The sequence below is a fragment of the Pygocentrus nattereri genome, chromosome 5 (genome assembly GCF_015220715.1).
Source record: "Pygocentrus nattereri isolate fPygNat1 chromosome 5, fPygNat1.pri, whole genome shotgun sequence".
In the NCBI taxonomy this organism is placed as follows: domain Eukaryota; kingdom Metazoa; phylum Chordata; class Actinopteri; order Characiformes; family Serrasalmidae; genus Pygocentrus; species Pygocentrus nattereri.
The window spans coordinates 13,708,869-13,728,408 of NC_051215.1; the positions used below are offsets into that span (position 1 = coordinate 13,708,869).

Genomic DNA, 19,540 nt, shown 5'->3' on the forward strand with positions numbered 1-19,540 from the left:
TGGAGGGATTATCCATGAAGTAACTTGGGATTAAGTGCTTCAAGGCCACAGTGGTGTTTGAAGTATTGCAGGTATTACTGTAGGATTGAACTAATCTCAGGCAGTGATCCTCTGTGATGGAGCATGTATAATTAATTTGAATCAATTTCATCGTCGCAAACGGTTTTTAATTTTAATCTTGCAAATTGATTTGAAATTTCATAAAACTCAGCCTTTGTACTGCATATGACAAAAAATAAAATTAAACTTTTGGATGTTTATTTCCAAAGGAACGAGGATGCTGGCCTGAGGTCATAAAAGTGCTTGGATCCCTGCTGCATATCTATTGTTAATGAAGAGGTCAATATGATTACATTGAAGGAGTAAAAAATTGTAGTATGAATAATTACTTAGGGTTTTGCCTTTGGGAATAATTTTGTGCTATTAAAGGTCAATTTAAATAATTGTCCATCCAATGAGGAATATTTTTAGGCTGGCACTTTGAGAAAACCATAAAAAGATTCTGGATAATTGTCAGAATCTGCAGGAGAATTGTTTCAGATCTGTATTATTACGGATGAGCCATTTTAAAATGTATTTAGAATGTAACTTTTTTTTTTTCTTGTGTAATTATTTAAACTACAACCAAATCAAGCCAAGGTACATCTACTTCAAAGAGGTGTAAGCTTGTTTTGTAAGGATGTATTCTTGAACTAATGCTTTTTTTCCCTCCTTTTTTTTGTCAATTTTTTTAAACTCTTAAATGAGAAATGGTGACTTCCCAGCTTTCAGATGTTTACATGGAACTGCACACCTAACCACAAGGAGGCGTCTAAGCACTTGCAGGAACTTTAACGGGTGTGGTTATGTTCCAGAAGCAGGTACTTAGTTAAAAAAGGTAAAAAAAAAGGTTTCTGATGGGCTAATTGTGAGTCTTATAGCAGATTTTCATCAGCCAATAAAATGGGATTAAACAAGCATACAGACAATGGGATAACTGAGTTAAGCCTGTTACCATAAAATAGGCTATAACAAAAAATTACTTTAAAGAAAAAAAGACAGTAAAATGAAGCAATAAGTCCCAAAATTCTGTTATCAGTGTAAATATGAGAGGAATGAAAACACCCATCAGCTCTCTTTGCTGGTCTAATAGGCTCAAGTTGTTCTTCATCTATCAACTTCAGAGCTGCTACTCCTCCACATTGAGAGAAGCCAGTTGAGGTGGTTCGGGCATCTGGTAAGGAGACATGTCCAGACATGTCCGACAGGGAGGAGACCCTGGGGAAGACCCAGGACATGTTGGAGGGATTATGTCTCTGGACTGTGTTGGGAACGCCTCGGAATCCCTCCGGAAGAGCTGGAGGAAGTGGCAGAGGAGAGGGAGGCCTGAGCCTCTTGGCTTAGGCTCCGGCCCCTGCAACCTGGATTCGGGTAAGCGGTGGAGGATGGATGGATGGATGGCACTTCAACTGCACTGATTTTATTTCTATAACTAGCAAGTCATACTTCATCCTGACAGCAGTGCAATTATTACACTAGCATGATTTAACTGGCTCATACGGATTTGTTACATTAGGAATGCGCTGTTAAATGATAATTCAAGACGCAAATTCTTACCTTTACATGACATTGTTTGCTGAACATAATATAGGCTGCATATTAAATCTCCTTGTCTTTCTTGTCCTGTTCACATAAACAGATCTCTGATCTTTCTAACATAAATCACAAGCAGAATGACAGAGCTAGTGCTACACTCCCATGCATAAAAAAATGTGCACAGCCCAAAATACACTGTATTTCCAAATTATTCGCTCGTCTGTCTTGACACGCATACGATAGGGTTTAATATGATATCGGCCCACCCTTTACAGCTATAACAGCTTCAACTCTTCTGGGGAGGCTTTCCACAAGGCTTAGGAGTGCGTTTATGGGAATTTTTGACCATTCTTCCAGAAGCGCATTTGTGAGGTCAAGACACTGATGTTAGATGAGAAGGCCTGGCATGCAGTCTCTTCTCTAATTCATTCCAAAGGTGTTCTATTAGGTTGAGGTCAGGCCAGTTAAGTTCTTCCACACCAAACTTGCTCATCCATGTCTTTATGGGCCTTGCTTGGTGCACCGGTGAGCAGTCATGTTGGAACAGGAAGGGGCCATCCCTAAACTGTTCCCACAAAGTGGGGAGCATGAAATTGTCAAATCTCTTGGTCCGCTGAAGCATTAAGAGTTCCTTTCAACTGGAACTAAGGGGCCGAGCCCAACTCTTGAAAAACAAACCCACACTATAACCCCCCCTCCACCAAACTTTACACTTATATCATATTAAACCCTATCGTATGCGCGTCAAGACAGACGAGCGGATAATTTGGAAATACAGTGTATTTTGGGCTGTGCACATTTTTTTATGCATGGGAGTGTAGCACTAGCTCTGTCATTCTGCTTGTGATTTATGTTAGAAAGATCAGAGATCTGTTTATGTGAACAGGACAAGAAAGACAAGGAGATTTAATATGCAGCCTATATTATGTTCAGCAAACAATGTCATGTAAAGGTAAGAATTTGCGTCTTGAATTATCATTTAACAGCGCATTCCTAATGTAACAAATCCGTATGAGCCAGTTAAATCATGCTAGTGTAATAGTAATTGCACTGCTGTCAGGATGAAGTATGACTTGCTAGTTATAGAAATAAAATCAGTGCAGTTGAAGTGCCATCCATCCATCCATCCTCCACCGCTTATCCGAATCCAGGTTGCAGGGGCTGCAGCCTAAGCAAAGAGGCTCAGGCCTCCCTCTCCTCTGCCACTTCCTCCAGCTCTTCCGGAGGGATTCCGAGGCGTTCCCAACACAGTCAATGTGTCCTGGGTCTTCCCCGGGGTCTCCTCCCTGTCGGACATGTCTGGACATGTCTCCTTACCAGATGCCCGAACCACCTCAACTGGCTTCTCTCAATGTGGAGGAGTAGCAGCTCTACTCCGAGCTTCTCACCCTATTGTTGAAGTGCAAAGATGTTATTTGCCAAACACAGAACAGATGAATTATGCAGGTTAGGTGCTGTTGTTTTGCCTTTTTTTATGTTTGCTAAGTGGTCAGGGGATTAGTGTTGGGGTTATGGATAGTTTACTATATAGTACTAATGTACTAATGGGTGAACATGTACATAGCACCCTACCATAACTCTCTGTCACTCCTTTGCCACCCTGGTAAAACTTTCTAGTTCCACCAATGGGCAGTACGTGGAGAAGACGGGGTCTGCAACTGGACCTCCTAAAAAACTGCAAACTGGGAGAATGAAGGCTTCCAGTGCAAATTCAGCCCTCATTCTTTATGTCATGGATGTGCTGCTAAGAGGAAGCAGCCTAACCCCTTAAATGGCAAAAGTTTTGTTGCACACTTTTGTTGCACAGCTCAGCCACTTTGTATTGAAGTCCCTGTAGTCACTGGGGTTTTAATTGGCTAGGGTTCCAGAATCATTGATATTCAGACCCCTACTAAGAACTTTCTTTTAGTATCTGTTGTATATTATTTTATTAGTGAAGTTGTTCCATCTTTATTTTATGAAAATGTGAAGTATTTATCTTTTTAACAGGTAATTGATTGAATTCCACTTTGTCTTCCAGAGTTTAACTATAGTTACATGCTGAAATTCCTGTTTGAATTCTGAGTTATGAATTCTGAAGGACTTTAGTGAGAGAACATAGTTTAATATGACAGCTTGCAGCTTAGTTAAAAGTGTCTGTTGCTTGTTAGTGCATGCAATGAGCTGCTCTCTGCTTTAAGCAAGTCTCTGCCTTGCTTTGCAGTTCCTTCAGTCAGTAAGAATTGTTTGTGCCATGTCTAAACAAGTTTAAACAACTTGTTTTTTACTTTACATTCAGTATATGATTGAAAATGAAAGTAACCACACAAAGGTACAAAGGTAAAAGAAAAGTTTCATGTGTATTGCACAATCCTGGCCTGGTGAAAAATGATATTGGTTTCAAGTCCAACACATTTGTAAATCATTGATAAAATAAGGCAACAGATGGCTGACAATAATAATAGGAAGAAACTACACTTTTGTATTGACACTCTGCATAGTGGATGAATGTAATGGAGGACTGTTTTACCGTTTGTAAAGCTATGCTTTTGTATAATTAATCAAATATTTGATGAAATAATTTATTAAGTATTTAATAATTTAGCTGTTTGTTCTGGACTGTACAGTGGCCTCCTCTGGAATTATATCAAGTGTAGCTTCCTGAATATTTCATATCACACTGACGAACCTTGAACTGAAATGTAGTTAAATGGCAACACAAGGTGGACTTTCCTCTTAATTAATTGAGTTCAGGTGTTTGACTCACTGCAAACAGGTGTATACAATCAAACACATACACTCTCCATCATCAAACACTGACCACATTCTTTTGGCCATGTAGCGTATGTATTTAATAATGTTCCAAGAAAAGTCCTTTATTTATACAAAACATCTGGTACACAATGCCACAGCTAATGTCAGACAGCAGCATCAGATGAAATATTACTCATTCAATGAAATCCCTTTGAGAGAGTAAAGAATATTTATTAAAGCATAATTATGCAGAAAAATACAATACATTAAAAAGATTTCACCACTTAAATGCACTGATCGTCTTGATTCCAGCACCTTTTGGGAGGTGAAGCAGGGCATTTGTTTATCATATCCATTTCATCAAATAACCAGTCAAAAACAGAAATAACACAACCGGAGATCAAGTACAATTGTGAAGGTGAAATTAGTTGTGAAAATGATACAATTTCACCACTAATTTCACCAGATCAGTGGATAAGAAAATAAAACAAGAGGTTTTTTTAGGCAGGTGAACATTCTCTTGATTAACTCCATGCAAGATTCCTCCTTTACAACTTAGTCCTAGAGCTTTTTTGGGTTTCTCTTTGTTATGTAAAGCAACCTTGGGATTGTAAAAGGCTAAAATTATCATCATTATTATTATTATTTATTATTACAGTTCCTTAATGTCAGCCTTCTTATCATGGGCAAGTACATAACCATCTTCCATGGCTTAGGAAAACACACAAAGCAGTCATGTGAATGGTCAGCTTCAGCGGCTGTGAGTGACATAAGACGGGATGCTTCACACAGTTTATAGTAAACTGAAAGCATTTCTGAGAACTTTAGATTTTTTTAAATGAGAAGATGATGACGTGGAGACAGGGAGTTTGTCTTTCTCTGATTATGTGCAGGATTTTCTTCTTCTTCATGTCATCATAAGCTTTGACTTTAAACCCTAACTGCTGAAATCTGAAATAAGAAACATCCACTGAAAAGGAAACACTACAAAAAACTTTAGATTTACATTTTTTTGTGTTCTGCTGATTAGTTTTCAAATATATACGCTCAGTCAACATGAATATTCTGCACACCGCTGCTGCATTTGTTGAATGAACTATATGAAATGTTTACATTTGTCAACCCTGTTCTCACCAGCCTGGCTGTTTTGAGGCTGAGGTGAAAAATCACACTGCATATGAGCATGACATCACATCCATTTATATATTAAATGCGTATGCTCAGGGTCTCAAGGCTCAGTCTGAAAGGGATGCAGAGGCGTGCCATCCCCCCAGCCAAAGAAAGACCAATATTCTCTACATAAAATGATTATTCTCTCTCTGAATCCCCTTTAAATGAATGTCATTACCAGGTATAATGTAAGACATCTGTTTTCAATGTTTTTCTTCATTTTTTCCCCCTGATTTTTTCTCCAGTTTAGTTGTGTACAATTTCACTGACTAGCTAGGCCTCGTGTAATCACAATCTTTTGAACAACATGCTGCCTCTTTGAACACTGCCTATACATAGAGATAGTAACATGCTCGATTATTTAGCTTGATAACTTCTTTATCATGTCAAAATTACAAAGTACAGAAAGTAGACACGTCTTTTTTTTAAAACAGCAGATTATTAGAAGTATCTATCCATCTATCTATGTTTAGCCTTTTTAAACTAGAAGTCAAGCTAGTGTAGTTGGGGTAGGTTGAGCTTTAGTGAAACATCAGTAAGACCGTCCTCTACTCATGCTGTAACCCAGTATTCGCTGCTCTGAAAGATCGTGTTACTCTTTTATTTTATGTGTAAAATAAAGCAAATGAATAAAAAGGCAAAGACGTTTTTGCTCAGTTTTCTTGAAGACAGAATAAAACGCCTCTCCCTGAAACTGTCTTTTGAGTGTGCACCTTTCGGTGAGATTAGCTTTGTCTGTAGTCGTACCACGGTGTGGCTTCAGGTTTACCTTTGAGTCAAAATGTTCCTCGTTGAAAATAAGGGTCAGTCCCCGCTGCTTGTTGTTTATCTGGTACTGCGGAGGCAAATCTGTGTTGAACATACAAATATGGCAAAAAGCAAACATGTTGTCTGAGAATGCAGTCATAATGGAATTACTTAGATTCATAGCAGTAACAAGTAAAAACATACAAAATGAAGGCAAAACAATAAGAGAAGATGAGACGTTGAACTTTTTAAAAAAAGTCTTGGTGGTTGTTCAAACCTTTAAATACGAGTGTGTACACTACTGCAGGAAAAAAAGTTTGGTTTCAGATGAATGTGTAAAATGAATCAAGTATACTGGTCCTGTGACATTGTATTTCTATATCACTGTAAGAAAACCTCATATCTCCAAAATGGTAACTTTACAGGAGAAGAAGAAAACATCATTTACTTTTAATGTAAGTCAATGGAACCAGAATTTTTTCCTAGTAATTTTGGGTCATTTATTTTGGTCCATTCATCATAAAATTTATACACAATGTGAAGAGAAACATATGTTTTCACAATATGTCAAAAACTGAAAAAATCTGGGAAATCTGTTGTAAATTTGTTGGATGTGTTTCATCAGTTTATTCACATGTAAAGCGCATGTCAGTAGAAATTCCACTCCCTGTCACAGTTCTGCTGTGCCAGTGTTTGTGGTGTGACACATGAGTGAAAACGAAAGTTTTCCTGTGTACATAAGAGAACTTACACCATCAGTGTTTTTTAACAATGACCTTGACAAACCTGACCATGCCAAGGAGTTCTTTAGTAGTTCTTTAGGCCAACATTTCTTAGTCTTGCCCCTGATGACTGCACAGTTTAAACTGTCCCTCAGCCCAATACACCTGCTCCTCTTACAAAAGGCTCCATAATCAGTCGATGTACCTGATCAGGAGTGTTAAATCAGCGAATACTTGAAACTGTGCTGGGGGTCACCAGGAGCCTAATTAAAAACACTGCTTTAGACTAATTATTTCCTTTAACTGCATCCTGTTCACTATTGACACTTTATTTAACTTTGTTTGAGATCTCTACTTTATTTGAACAGTTATGGCTTCTTTCCTATGGCTTTCAAAAATGACCATAATTTAGAATACAATGTGTTGTATATTTTTGTAGATTTTGTTTAAGGTACTTAACCCCTGAAATTCATCATACACTCTCAGAAATAAAGGTATAAGACTGTCACTGGGGCAGTACCCCATTTGTCACTGGGGTGGTACAATCTCAGTACTTTTAGTCAGGGAACATAAATGTACTCTATTCCACTGAAATTAGATTTTCTAAGTCGTATTGCCTCCACACACCCCATCTCGACCCCAGACTTTTTATTGTATTGTTCTGTTTTAAAGCATTAGGTTATGAAAAGGTACAAATACGCACTTTTCATCTAGGAAAAACTTACTTAAGGTACACAATTGGACCTTAAAATCACTAATATTCCAATTTTTTAAAGAATTTAAGAAATGTTAAGAATTGTTATCATCTATTATGTTATAGGGTACTCTCTATTGAGAGGTGGCTGCTATACTTACTTCTAAATTCTACTTGTGAAAGTAATAAAAAAAAAAAAACTTGGGCCTGGTTTCGATTCCCAGCCAGGTGACCAGAGTCTTTTCTGTGTGGAGTTTGCGTGTTCTCCCCGTGTCTGCATGGGTTTCCTCCCACAGTCCAAAGACATGCAGTCAGGTCAATTAGACACGATAAATTGCCCCTAGGTGTGAATGTGTCTGTCTGTCTGCCCTGTGATGGACTGGCCACCTGTCCAGGGTGTATCCTGCCTTCTGCCCAATAAAAGCTGGGATGGGCTCCAACACCCCACCGTGACCCAGAAGGATAAGCGGCTTAGATGATGTGTGTGTGTGTGTGTGTGTGTTTGACATTTTAATGTCACTATTGAAGCACAAAGTTTTAGTCCCTAGATGGAGCCTTCTTTTAGCCACACCAGTGTATTTTAGAACAGGAAGTTGCATCATTGTCCCTCATGGCTGCATGATGAGCGGTTAGATCCCACGGTTTTGAAGTAAATGTGTAATAAAATCTAAAAACTGTGGAAAATTAAGAACTGCCACTACTGAAGCACAGACTGTCTGTAATTAAGTAATCATTTTTGCCTTTTAATGAGAAATATTGTGATTTTATGTGTATTTGTTAGTCATGTGCTCAAATGAGGGTAAATTACAGCCAAAAAAAAGTGAAAAAAAAAACAAACAAGACGTGGAAGAAAACAAACACACATGCACTGACACAGCAGTATAAATGTGACAATTTATTGAATCAAATGCTGTATGTTATACAAATCTAAGCACTGCATCTGATTGTTTACTCCTCTTTGGGAGACTTGGGCCTGAGTAGAGACTGAGCGCTTCCACCTTTCTCAAGCTCTGAATCTATGAAGAATCATATGGTTTTGAGTCTGACTGTTCACTCCTTTTTGGGCCTGAAGTAGAGTTTCCTGGTCAGCATTGAGGTGAAGCAGGGCATTTGTTTCTTGAGTCCATGGGCGCGTCTGGACACCATTAAGTTCACAAGGGTCAGGAGCTCAGTGAACTCTAGAGTTGAGCCTTGCTCTTGCAGGATTTTACATAAGTCCTGAATGTAGAATGAGCCAAGTGTTGTGTGGCGAAAGGCAGCGAATCCTGTTCATTCAAGAAAAACATTAGAATTCATTTTAAATAGGATCAGTTAATATGCATAGTTTCAGAAGATTTCAATCTAGATTCAACAGACCGAATTTATTATACACTGTTCATTATATACACTGAGTTATTACTTTATTAGATACACTCAGTTTTTATCTACACTCAGTAAGAATTTTATCAGGCACAGTTATCATATGGGTGCACTTTTTTAGGTAAGCAATCGCATGTTTTGCTGCATAATTGATCAACAGCGTTTGCTACCAACCACAGAGGTCCACAAATGACCGGATACTATTTGTGTGGTGGACCATGTTCAATACAGCAGTAGTGTATGTGGCGCTTCAACAAGGTGCTGTAGTAGATTTATTTGATGAAGGTTAAATGAATATTCTTCCCAATAGCTACATTAATTTATACAGACACTACATGCTTCTGAACTGAGAGTAAAATCAGTGACTCCTCGTCATGGAGTCATGGAGGTAAAGAAAGTCCTGCATAGTTTGATGAATTTTATAGCCAAACACAACTTATTCAGCGGAGCACTTAGTTGCCAGGGTTAGTGGATGTGTTTAGAGCAGGAAAATCATCAAACTGTGAGGAGCACCAACCCTCCAGGAACACAGTTTAGCACTTTAAGGGGACAAGTCGACCCAACTCATTTGTTAGTGTGATACTATAGAATTATAAGTTGTGTGCTTGTAGAACTGGGCTTGATTTTTTGTTAATTAAACAATATAATTAACCAATTATATTTATTAAAAAACATGAAACACCTGTTCTGTTGTACTATGTTAATATTTAGCAAAATAGTAACAAAACAATAGCCTAATAATAACAAAATTGAATTGTCTTCACAGAAAACGGACACCACTTTGCACCACTTGTATGGTTTGCAAGGATTTAGGAAATTGGGAAATATCATTTTGGCACCTCCTGGGGGTGCAGATCTGGGGTCAGACATAGGATTTTGAGGCTCTCTTCCTGGTCCCAGATCAACAGCTTGTGCTCCTTTATGTACTATATGCTTCTTTCTATCCGTATACCAAAACACACAAAAATGTTTGAAACATTTCAAAACTGTGTGACGCAGTGAGCCCTCATTCAAGCTAGTCACATGACATTTTCATTTGTTGCGAACTCTGAATCAGTTTATTGAAACATTTCACTTCAAATGAATTGAATCCATTTCAGACCTTTGTGTTTTTCTTCCTTTAGTTAGTCTTTTATTGCAAGCGATTTCACATCCTGTGCTTTTTCTATGTTATTGTCATGTTGGTGTACATTGTTTCTGTCCTCCTTCTTTTTTCCTCTACAAAGTCTGTATCTTTGTTGGTGAACTGTGTTCTTACTTATTTCTTATACATTCTGGATTGTAGGTAACCTGAAATCTGTACCATATTCTGTTTATTCAGTTACCAAGTTCAATTCAGGGCAACTCCTAAATCCCTCTGCATGTTTAATGACCCTCTTGTGTTCTAATGGACACACCATCTCAACAGCATGTTGCACGCTGCTCTCCCACAACTAGTCCACAACCACTGTGTGCTTATCTTTCATCTTTGTAATGAGTGTATCCAGTGGTGTTCTCATTTATTTATTCATGACCTCATTGATTCAGCTTTTTTGCTTAGTGATCCGACTGCACACTTTTGATCACTCACCCTCAGCTACACAGTAGCACATGAGGAAATCTGCCCCTGCTGGAAGTGTGTAGACACTGGCAGCATCTTCCTCCACCGCATTGGACATCTCATCTAGGGCCATCCCAGCCACAGCATTATCAGTGATGTCCCCACGGCATGCCTACATTTACAAAGACGGAATGAGCTTGCGGACCACTAGAGGGTGTGATGTAAATTAAAGATTCCCAAAACTAAAATGTCTTGTATTATGTAGATAAACCATAAATAAAGCACAGTATGGCCTAGCACATTGAAGCAAGTGCCCTAAAACAGGCTTCCTTAGTAGAGCGCAAGAGAGAAGATAGGCCCTTTGTAGGGAGTGAGTGAACTTGTGAACTGCTCAAGGCCAAACAGCCAGAGTGGAAAAGTACTAGCGAGCGTTAGGAGGTACCTGGCACAAAGTTTTTTTTTTTAAATAAATCAAGCTAGGCCTGGAAATAATGGTTTCCACAAAAACCACATATGATGGATATGTGGAGGATAATTTGGATATAAGGGTAGTGTCAGGACAATGGGAGATATCAAAAGAGAGGTGGGGCGTGATTACCCCACCTGCACTGAGAGTATAAAATATGTGAATATTCCCTGTATAATGAGTGTGTGTATGAAGACCGTTGGAAGAACATCCTCCATGCTCAAAGAAAGAATAAAGGACCTGCGCTTCTGAACCTTGAAGAGTCTTCTTGTATTTCTTAGCTTGTTCGATTATTTCATTTTCTTTCAACATTTAATTGAATTCGTTTTATTTTACAAATCAGAAATAATACTTAGGCTTGGTGGTAAAACAAGTGTCGAGGAAGGAACAGGTGCTTCGCGGCCCAAAGGTTGAGAAACCCTGGTTTAGATCACATAGTAGTTTAGTACCAGAAACAAACAAACCAGAGAGTTCGCTTGGAACACCCTGTCATTTCTACCACTGATTATGATGACTAAAAACATGAACAGCTAATGTTCCCTGAAAACTGACAAACCGCTTAGTAGAAATAGTTTCCCTGTAGTGGCCTCAGTGATGTGATATGAAGGATTTAAATGTGTTACACTACTGTGTTACAGAAACTTTATAACATTTCTGTAACATGTTACTTTGTACCATATTAAACCCAACAAAGGCACAAAAAGACAAAATTAAAATACACTTTCATATCTGTTGTCGTTACGTGATGTGAACGTCACCTGGAAGATGAAGATCTTGGGCTTTCCTACAAGGCTTTTGCACTGGTCTCCCCTGAAGAGTGCTGTTATTTCCTTAATATCAACCATGTCATCATGTGCAAAAACATGGGACTCTTCCCCATGACTCAGGAAAACACACACAAAGCAGTCGGCATCTGTATGGTCAGCTTCAGCAGCTGTGATGAAACACATTTCAGAGAATTTATAAGAAATCATTTCTCAGAAGCACTTGAGCAGATACAGGGATTATCGCAATTTTTAAATGATCAAATGTTGAAAGGTTGTACCTTCTCGTAATTTCTCCATCATGATCTTCTTGTTTAAATCATCATATGGTTCCACGTGAAACCCTAGCTGTTGAAATCTGAAATGAAAGTTGTGCATTAGAAAAGAGACTATCCGTCTCTGCGCACTGATCATATCTGTTCTGCAAGGTGGTCTTTAAAATCACAATCAGGCACAATTACTGTTTGTTTACTGAATTTAACATATTACAAAAACATAAAATGTGGTCTGTATAAAAGTTACAGTTATGCTTACTTTTATGTTCTGTGTGTATTTTATGTTTTGAAGAAAACGTCAAATTTAAGTCTTTTCTCTGTGGAGCATGTGTTCTTATTTTCACTTGGAGAACCAACAAATCGTGTAGCTGAATTCATTTGTGTGTGTACTGTACCTTTTAGTGAGGTCTTCTTTGTCTTTAGCTGTGCCACTACGCTGCTTCAGTCTTAACTTCCAAAAAAAGCGTTCCTGGTTGAAGATGAGGGCGGTTCCTCGTTGCTTGTAGTCCATCTTGTACTCTGGAAGCAAATCTGTATTGACCACACAAATAGATTAAATGTAAAGGTGTTACATAGGATTGCATTCATACTGAGTTTACTTTAAATCTACACTACACTTATTGCAGAGAGATTAACCTTCTAAGAGGTTTTCTATATAAATGTTAGACTACTTTGTTAGTCTTGTGTAAGCTGCTGTGGGAAGGCAAAGTCGTTCTTGTGCTGATATAGCCTGTAGAAAAACTTCAAGACTACAGTACAAAAGCTCATATAGATGATCCATTTTTCTACATTCTCTTGTGTATCATATGGGAGAAGTGGATCCCAGTGTCCCAGTCTGTAAATACTATGTGCATGGTTCACAGCTGGAATTTCCTGCATGCTCTCATAAATGACTGGATGAAAGTTGAAGACAAAACCACAATCCTGTTTTGCCAAAGAGCTAATCAAGACTTCTACCCTCATTGCCCGTGTACACAAATAAGAAAGTAAAATGTAGGGGAAAAGCACAATGCTATGTTAACTTCACAGTTACCTTTTAAAGATCACCTACCACTTAAAATAAACACTCATATAGAAAATACAAGCAAGATAATGCAAGATAAGAGCTATGTGAGAGAAGAAAACAGAATCTATTAATTACCTGAGGCTTTCTTTTTGCTTGCCATTGAGGTTGAATGTGGATCTGAGCTCCAGTGAAAGAGAAGGACTGAACAGACTAACTACAGGAAGAAGTTTCCACATGCAGAACACAGTACTAACCTCATCTCATACGAAGCTACTGAGAGGCATATGGCACCACCTTCTGTTAAATAAAATAATTTTCCCAACTTTTTTGGAAACGGGGATATGTATATATATATATATATATATATATATATATATATATATGCAATAAAGATAAGAAAATGATTTTATTTAACAAAAGGTGGTGCCATATGCCTGGAGTACGTGGCTACGAGGCTTCTCAGTAGCTTCGTATGAGGTGAGGTTAGTACTGTGTTCTGCACAGTTAAGAAAAGGAAGTTAAGACTGAAGCAGCGTAGTGGCACAGCTAAAGACAAAGAAGACCTCACTAAAAGGTACAGTACACACACAAATGAATTCAGCTACACGATTTGTTGGTTCTCCAAGTGAAAATAAGAACACATGCTCCACAGAGAAAAGACTTAAATTTGACGTTTTTCTTCAAAACATAAAATACACACAGAACATAAAAGTAAGCATAACTGTAACTTTTATACAGACCACATTTTATGTTTTTGTAATATGTTAAATTCAGTAAACAAACAGTAATTGTGCCTGATTGTGATTTTAAAGACCACCTTGCAGAACAGATATGATCAGTGCGCAGAGACGGATAGTCTCTTTTCTAATGCACAACTTTCATTTCAGATTTCAACAGCTAGGGTTTCACGTGGAACCATATGATGATTTAAACAAGAAGATCATGATGGAGAAATTACGAGAAGGTACAACCTTTCAACATTTGATCATTTAAAAATTGCGATAATCCCTGTATCTGCTCAAGTGCTTCTGAGAAATGATTTCCTATAATTTCTCTGAAATGTGTTTCATCACAGCTGCTGAAGCTGACCATACAGATGCCGACTGCTTTGGGTGTGTTTTCCTGAGTCATGGGGAAGAGTCCCATGTTTTTGCACATGATGACATGGTTGATATTAAGGAAATAACAGCACTCTTCAGGGGAGACCAGTGCAAAAGCCTTGTAGGAAAGCCCAAGATCTTCATCTTCCAGGTGACTTTCACATCACGTAACGACAACAGATATGAAAGTGTATTTTAATTTTGTCTTTTTGTGCCTTTGTTGGGTTTAATATGGTACAAAGTAACATGTTACAGAAATGTCAATATGTCTCTGTAACACAGTAGTGTAACACATTTAAATCCTTCATATCACATCACTGAGGCCACTACAGGGAAACTATTTCTACTAAGCGGTTTGTCAGTTTTCAGGGAACATTAGCTGTTCATGTTTTTAGTCATCATAATCAGTGGTAGAAATGACAGGTTGTGAAGCACCCTCTAGTGGTCCGCAAGAGATTACAGCACTGAGTATGATTGAACACTACACAGCACTATTCATATTATAAAACCTAGCTCATTCCTTCTTTGTAAATGTAGGCATGCCGTTGGGACATCACTGATAATGCTGTGGCTGGGATGGCCCTAAATGAGATGTACAGTGAGGTGGAGGAAGATGCTGCCAGTGTCTACACACTCCCAGCAGGGGCAGATTTCCTCATGTGCTACTGTGTAGCTGAGGGTTAGTGATCAAAAGTGTGCAGTCGGATGACAAAGGAAAAAAGCTGAATCGATGAGGTCATGAATAAATAAATGAGAACACCACTGGATACACTCATTACAAAGATGAAAGATAAGCACACATTTGAAAGTTCACAAGCTTCATTAAATGGGTTTCTGTGATCAAGCAGCTGCACACAAGTCTAAGATCATCATGTGCAATGCCAAGCGTCAGCTAAAGTGGTGTAAAGCACGCTGCTACTGGACTCTGGAGCAGTACAAACGTTTTCTCTTTGCTGTCTTACAGGGTGTCGGTTTGGCACCTTAGTTCTGTTGTATTAATGCTCTAAAATACAAAGACATTTTAGACAATTAAACATTTCCAGCTTTGTGGCAAAATTTGGGGCAGGCCCTCCTGACTATGCTCCTGTACACAACGAGAGTTCCACAAAAATAAGGTTTGGTGTTAGATGTGACCTGCACAGAGCCCTGCGCCCGCCTTGTGGATGAATTCGAATATTGATTGTGAGCCAGGCCTTCTCATCCATCAGGCTGACCTCACAAATGCTCTGTAGACTGAATGGGCACAAATTCCCACAGACACACTCCAAAATCCTGTGGAAACAGCAAAGGTTAGTCAACTCCATACTCCCATCATGCACATGGATTTGGATTCGGAATGTCAAAAAAGCTCATACAGATGTAATGATCAGGTGTCCACATTCTTTTGGCCATGTAGCGTATGTATTGAATAATGTTCCAAGAAAAGTCCTTTATTTATACAAAACATCTGATACACAATGCCACAGCTAATGTCAGACAGCAGCATCAGATGAAATATTACTCATTCAGTGAAATCCCTTTGAGAGAGTAAAGAATATTTATTAAAGCATAATTATGCAGAAAAATATAATACATTAAAAAGATTTCACCACTTAAATGCACTGATCGTCTATTGATCCCAGCACCTGTTGGGTAACAAACAAAATGAGTGTGTATTGTTCCAAGCCGCACTGTATTCCTTCTTTGGCCTGAAGTAGAGCTTCTTGGTAAGCATGGAGGTGAAGCAGGGCACTTGTTTATCATATCCACAAGTTTCATCAAATAACCAATCAAAAACAGAAATAACACAACAGGAGGTCATGTACAATTTCACCAAATCAATGGATTAGAAAATAAAACAAGATGTTTTTTAGGCAGGTGAACATTCTCTTGATCAACTCCATGCAAGATTCCTCCTTTACTCCTTAATCTTAGAGATTTTTTTGGGTTTCTCTTTGTTATATAAAGCGACCTTGGGGTGGTAAAAGGCAAAATTATTATTATTATTATTATTACAGTTGTTTAATGTCAACCTTCTTAACCTGGGGAAGCACATAACCATCTTCCATGGCTTAGGAAAACACACAAAGCAGTCATGTACATATACAGTATCTCACAAAAGTGAGTACACCCCTCACATTCCTGCAAGTATTTTATTCTATCTTTTCATGGGACAACACTATAGAAATGAAACATGGATATAACTTATAGTAGTCAGTGTACAACTTGTATAGCAGTATAGATTTACCGTCCTCTGAAAAGAACTCAACACACAGCCATTAATGTCTAAATAGTTGGCAACACAAGTGAGTCCACCTTACAGTGAGCATGTCCAAATTGTGCTCAAAGTGTCTATATTTTGTGTGACCACCATTATTATCTAGCACTGCCTTAACACTCTTGGTCATGGAATTCAGCACAGCTGCACAGGTTGCTACTGGAATCCTCTTCCACTCTTATATGATTACATCATGGAGCTGGTGGATGTTAGACACCTTGTGCTCCTCCTTCTTCCGCTTGAGGATGCCCCACAGGTGCTCAATTGGGTTTAGGTCTGGAGACTTACTTGGCCAGTCCATCATCTTTACCTCCAGCAAGGCAGTTGTCATCTTGGAAGTGTGTTTAAAATGTCGTGTTGGAAATCTGCCATGCGGTGCAGTTCCCGAAGGGAAGGGATCATGCTCTGCTTCAGAATGTCACAGTACATGCTGGAATTCATATTCCCCTCCATGAACCGCAGCTACCCAGTGCCGGCAGCACTCATGCAGCTCCAGACCATGATGCTACCACTACCATGCTTGACTGTAGGCAAGAGACACTTGTCTTGGTACTCCTCACTAGGGCATCACCACACATGCTGGACACCATCTGAGGCAAACAAGTTTATCTTGGTCTTGTCAGACCACAGGACACAGTTCCTGTAAGCCATGGACTGCTTGTCTTCAGCAAACTGTTGCTGGGCTTTCTTGTGCGTCAGATTCAGAAGAAGCGCCCTTCTGGGATGACGGCCATGCAGACAGAGTTGATGCATTGTGCGGCGTATGGTCTGAGCACTGACAGGCTGACCTCCCACTTCTTCAACCTCTGCAGCAATGCTGGCATCACTCATGCATCTATTTTTTTGAAGCCAACCTCTGGACATGATGCTGAACACGTGGACTCAACTTCTTTGGTCAGCCCTGGCAAGGCCTGTTCCAGTTGGAACCTGTCCTGGAAAACCACTGGCCACCGTGCTATAGCTCAGTTTCAGGGTGTTGGCAATCTTCTTTTAGCCTAGTCCATCTTTGTGGAGATCAATGATTCAATTTCTCACATTTTTTGCCATGAGGTGCCATGTTGAATATCCAGTGGCCAGTATGAGAGAATTGTACCCAAAACACCAACATTTAACAGCCCTGCTCCCCATTCACACCTAGAAGCTTGTAACTCTAACGAGTCACATGACACCAGGGAGGGACAACGGCAACAATCGGACACAATTTGGATACGTTCACTGTGAGGACTCACTTGTGTTCCCAGCTATTTAGACATTAATGTCTGTTTATTGAGTTATTTTTAGAGGACAGTAAATCTATACTGCAATAAAAGCTGTACAATGACTATGTTAAGTTATATCCAAGTTTCATGTCTATAGTGTTGCTCCATGAAAAGATATAATAAAATATTTGCAAAAATATGAGGGGTGCACTCACCTTTGTGAGATACTGTGTGTATATATATATATGTGTGTGTGTGTATATGTGTGTGGTATATTTGTCAACATTACAGGAATAAGCAAGCCATAAAAAGAGCTAAGCCCTAATAAATAACAAACAAATCTAAATCTCAGAAGGCTGTGGTGCTATGAGTCACATCCATTGATGTTTCCTGCAGCACATCTGATTTCCTCACCCATCATTCAGTCATCACACATCATATCAGTTTAGAAACCCCAGTGTAATTTAATTATGATTATTATGTGACGCAGTGAAAATTATTCTATATAATACCAAAAGGAGATCTCCTACTGTTAAGCTTATAACCACAGAACATAACCAACAAGAACATTTTTTGGTGCTGTACAGAACCATTTTCCAAAAGATGCTGTACAGAACCATAGACAATACACTCTCCATCAATCTGAAGAACCATTTCATCCTTCCATTAGCGCACTCTCTCTCTCTCAAGCATGAGGATGCAAAACCACAGTCCTGGTGTAATTGCTCCCTCTGGTGGGGGGTGCTGTGTGGAACATCCAGCCCCACCAAAAGAAAACACAACTTACAGAGAGTTAGCAAATGCTGGCGTTCAGCCCAAGCAGCTGCTGTTCCGGAAACATAACTAAATAACACAAAGACATTATTATTATTATTATTATTATTATTATTATTATTATTATTATTATTACTATTACCCATTGATTTGTTTGTTTATTTATGATTGATATTCTTCTTATTGCCACACGACCCTGACAGAGAAGCGGCTTAGAAAATGGATGGATGGATGGATTCTTCTTATCGTTTTAATTACGCTTATTTTATTATTATTTCAGTTATTTTAATTCATTTTAGTTTCTTTGTTGATCTTATCCTTCTTTTGTTTTTTTTTTCATTTTAGTTACTCTTTAATTATTTTATATTTTCTACTGTTTTTATGTATTTTATTATTAACGTTTCATTTTTATACTTACCTGATTTGATTCATTTTTATTATTAATTTTAACTTTTATTATTTGATATGTTCTTACACATTATCAATACCTTCCCTGAATCAATTCTGAGTTTAAATAAAGGTTAATTTATTGATTGATTGATTGATTGTGTCACGACTGCCAGTAACAGGTGAGACACTCGCTGATGGATCTTACAAGTTTTAATACAATAGGGCAATACAAGAGAATAGTAAGGGACAGGCAGGGTCAGAAACAACAGTAACAGCAGCAACATAGACAGATTTCTTTCAGATTCTAGGTTACACAAAACATTTTCTGGGACCATTTCACTTAAATTTTTACTCAGCATAGAGCTCAAGAAAATAAAAAGTGCTTTTAAAGCAAAATAAACTGAATATAATAAGGCATATAATGTTTTACTGAACAATGTCAGTTCAATCAGGTAGATCTGTGCTCCGATGCTGAATGCTTACCTTCGTGTGGCAGGGTCGCACTAGAATCGAACTTGATGACTTTTGCACCACCTTTTGTGCACATTGCGACATGTAATTATTGTGATTCAAATAAGTAATAAAAACATATAGGTTGATATTAGATGCTAGTGGGTGGAGGTACATGACTTGCGAGCATCAACAGAGAATAAACGAGTAAATTACACTGTCATTTTATTTATTTAATTCTCTGTTTTCTGTTTGTTTGTTTTTTTTGTGCTGGACCCTATAAGATACTATTTACAACATTGATCTTAGTTATCAATGT

General features: G+C 38.4%; 2 protein-coding genes across 2 annotated transcripts; one reads left to right on the forward strand and one right to left on the reverse strand.

The window, feature by feature from the left end:
• Nucleotides 1-8,521: 8,521 nt before the first annotated feature.
• Nucleotides 8,522-13,397, reverse strand: LOC108429578 (caspase-6-like). Its single transcript, XM_017701424.2, has 6 exons — nucleotides 13,187-13,397; nucleotides 12,441-12,576; nucleotides 12,052-12,128; nucleotides 11,765-11,940; nucleotides 10,571-10,712; nucleotides 8,522-8,906 (listed from the first exon to the last, which is right to left on the reverse strand). Exons 1-6 carry the CDS (start codon nucleotides 13,209-13,211, stop codon nucleotides 8,692-8,694), a joined length of 771 nt encoding a protein of 256 aa, XP_017556913.1. The 5' UTR covers nucleotides 13,212-13,397; the 3' UTR covers nucleotides 8,522-8,691.
• Nucleotides 13,398-13,533: 136 nt separating this feature from the next.
• On the forward strand, nucleotides 13,534-15,207 carry LOC108429579 (caspase-6-like). The gene is made up of 4 exons (XM_017701425.2): nucleotides 13,534-13,625; nucleotides 13,939-14,015; nucleotides 14,127-14,302; nucleotides 14,689-15,207. Exons 2-4 carry the CDS (start codon nucleotides 13,994-13,996, stop codon nucleotides 14,833-14,835), a joined length of 345 nt encoding a protein of 114 aa, XP_017556914.1. The 5' UTR covers nucleotides 13,534-13,625; nucleotides 13,939-13,993; the 3' UTR covers nucleotides 14,836-15,207.
• The last annotated feature ends 4,333 nt before the right edge of the window (nucleotides 15,208-19,540 follow it).

Bases quoted from the DNA above. Each gene is read 5' to 3' on its own strand.
- LOC108429578 (XM_017701424.2), bottom strand. From the start codon at position 13,211: ATGGCAAGCAAAAAGAAAGCCTCAG. The intron at 12,577-13,186 runs GTAATTAATAGA...TGGTCAATACAG, and splicing joins AAGCAAAAAGAAAGCCTCAG to ATTTGCTTCCAGAGTACAAG. The intron at 12,129-12,440 runs GTACAGTACACA...CTTTCATTTCAG, and splicing joins AAAGAAGACCTCACTAAAAG to ATTTCAACAGCTAGGGTTTC.
- LOC108429579 (XM_017701425.2), top strand. From the start codon at position 13,994: ATGATGGAGAAATTACGAGAAG. The intron at 14,016-14,126 runs GTACAACCTTTC...GTTTCATCACAG, and splicing joins GATGGAGAAATTACGAGAAG to CTGCTGAAGCTGACCATACA. The intron at 14,303-14,688 runs GTGACTTTCACA...TTGTAAATGTAG, and splicing joins CCAAGATCTTCATCTTCCAG to GCATGCCGTTGGGACATCAC.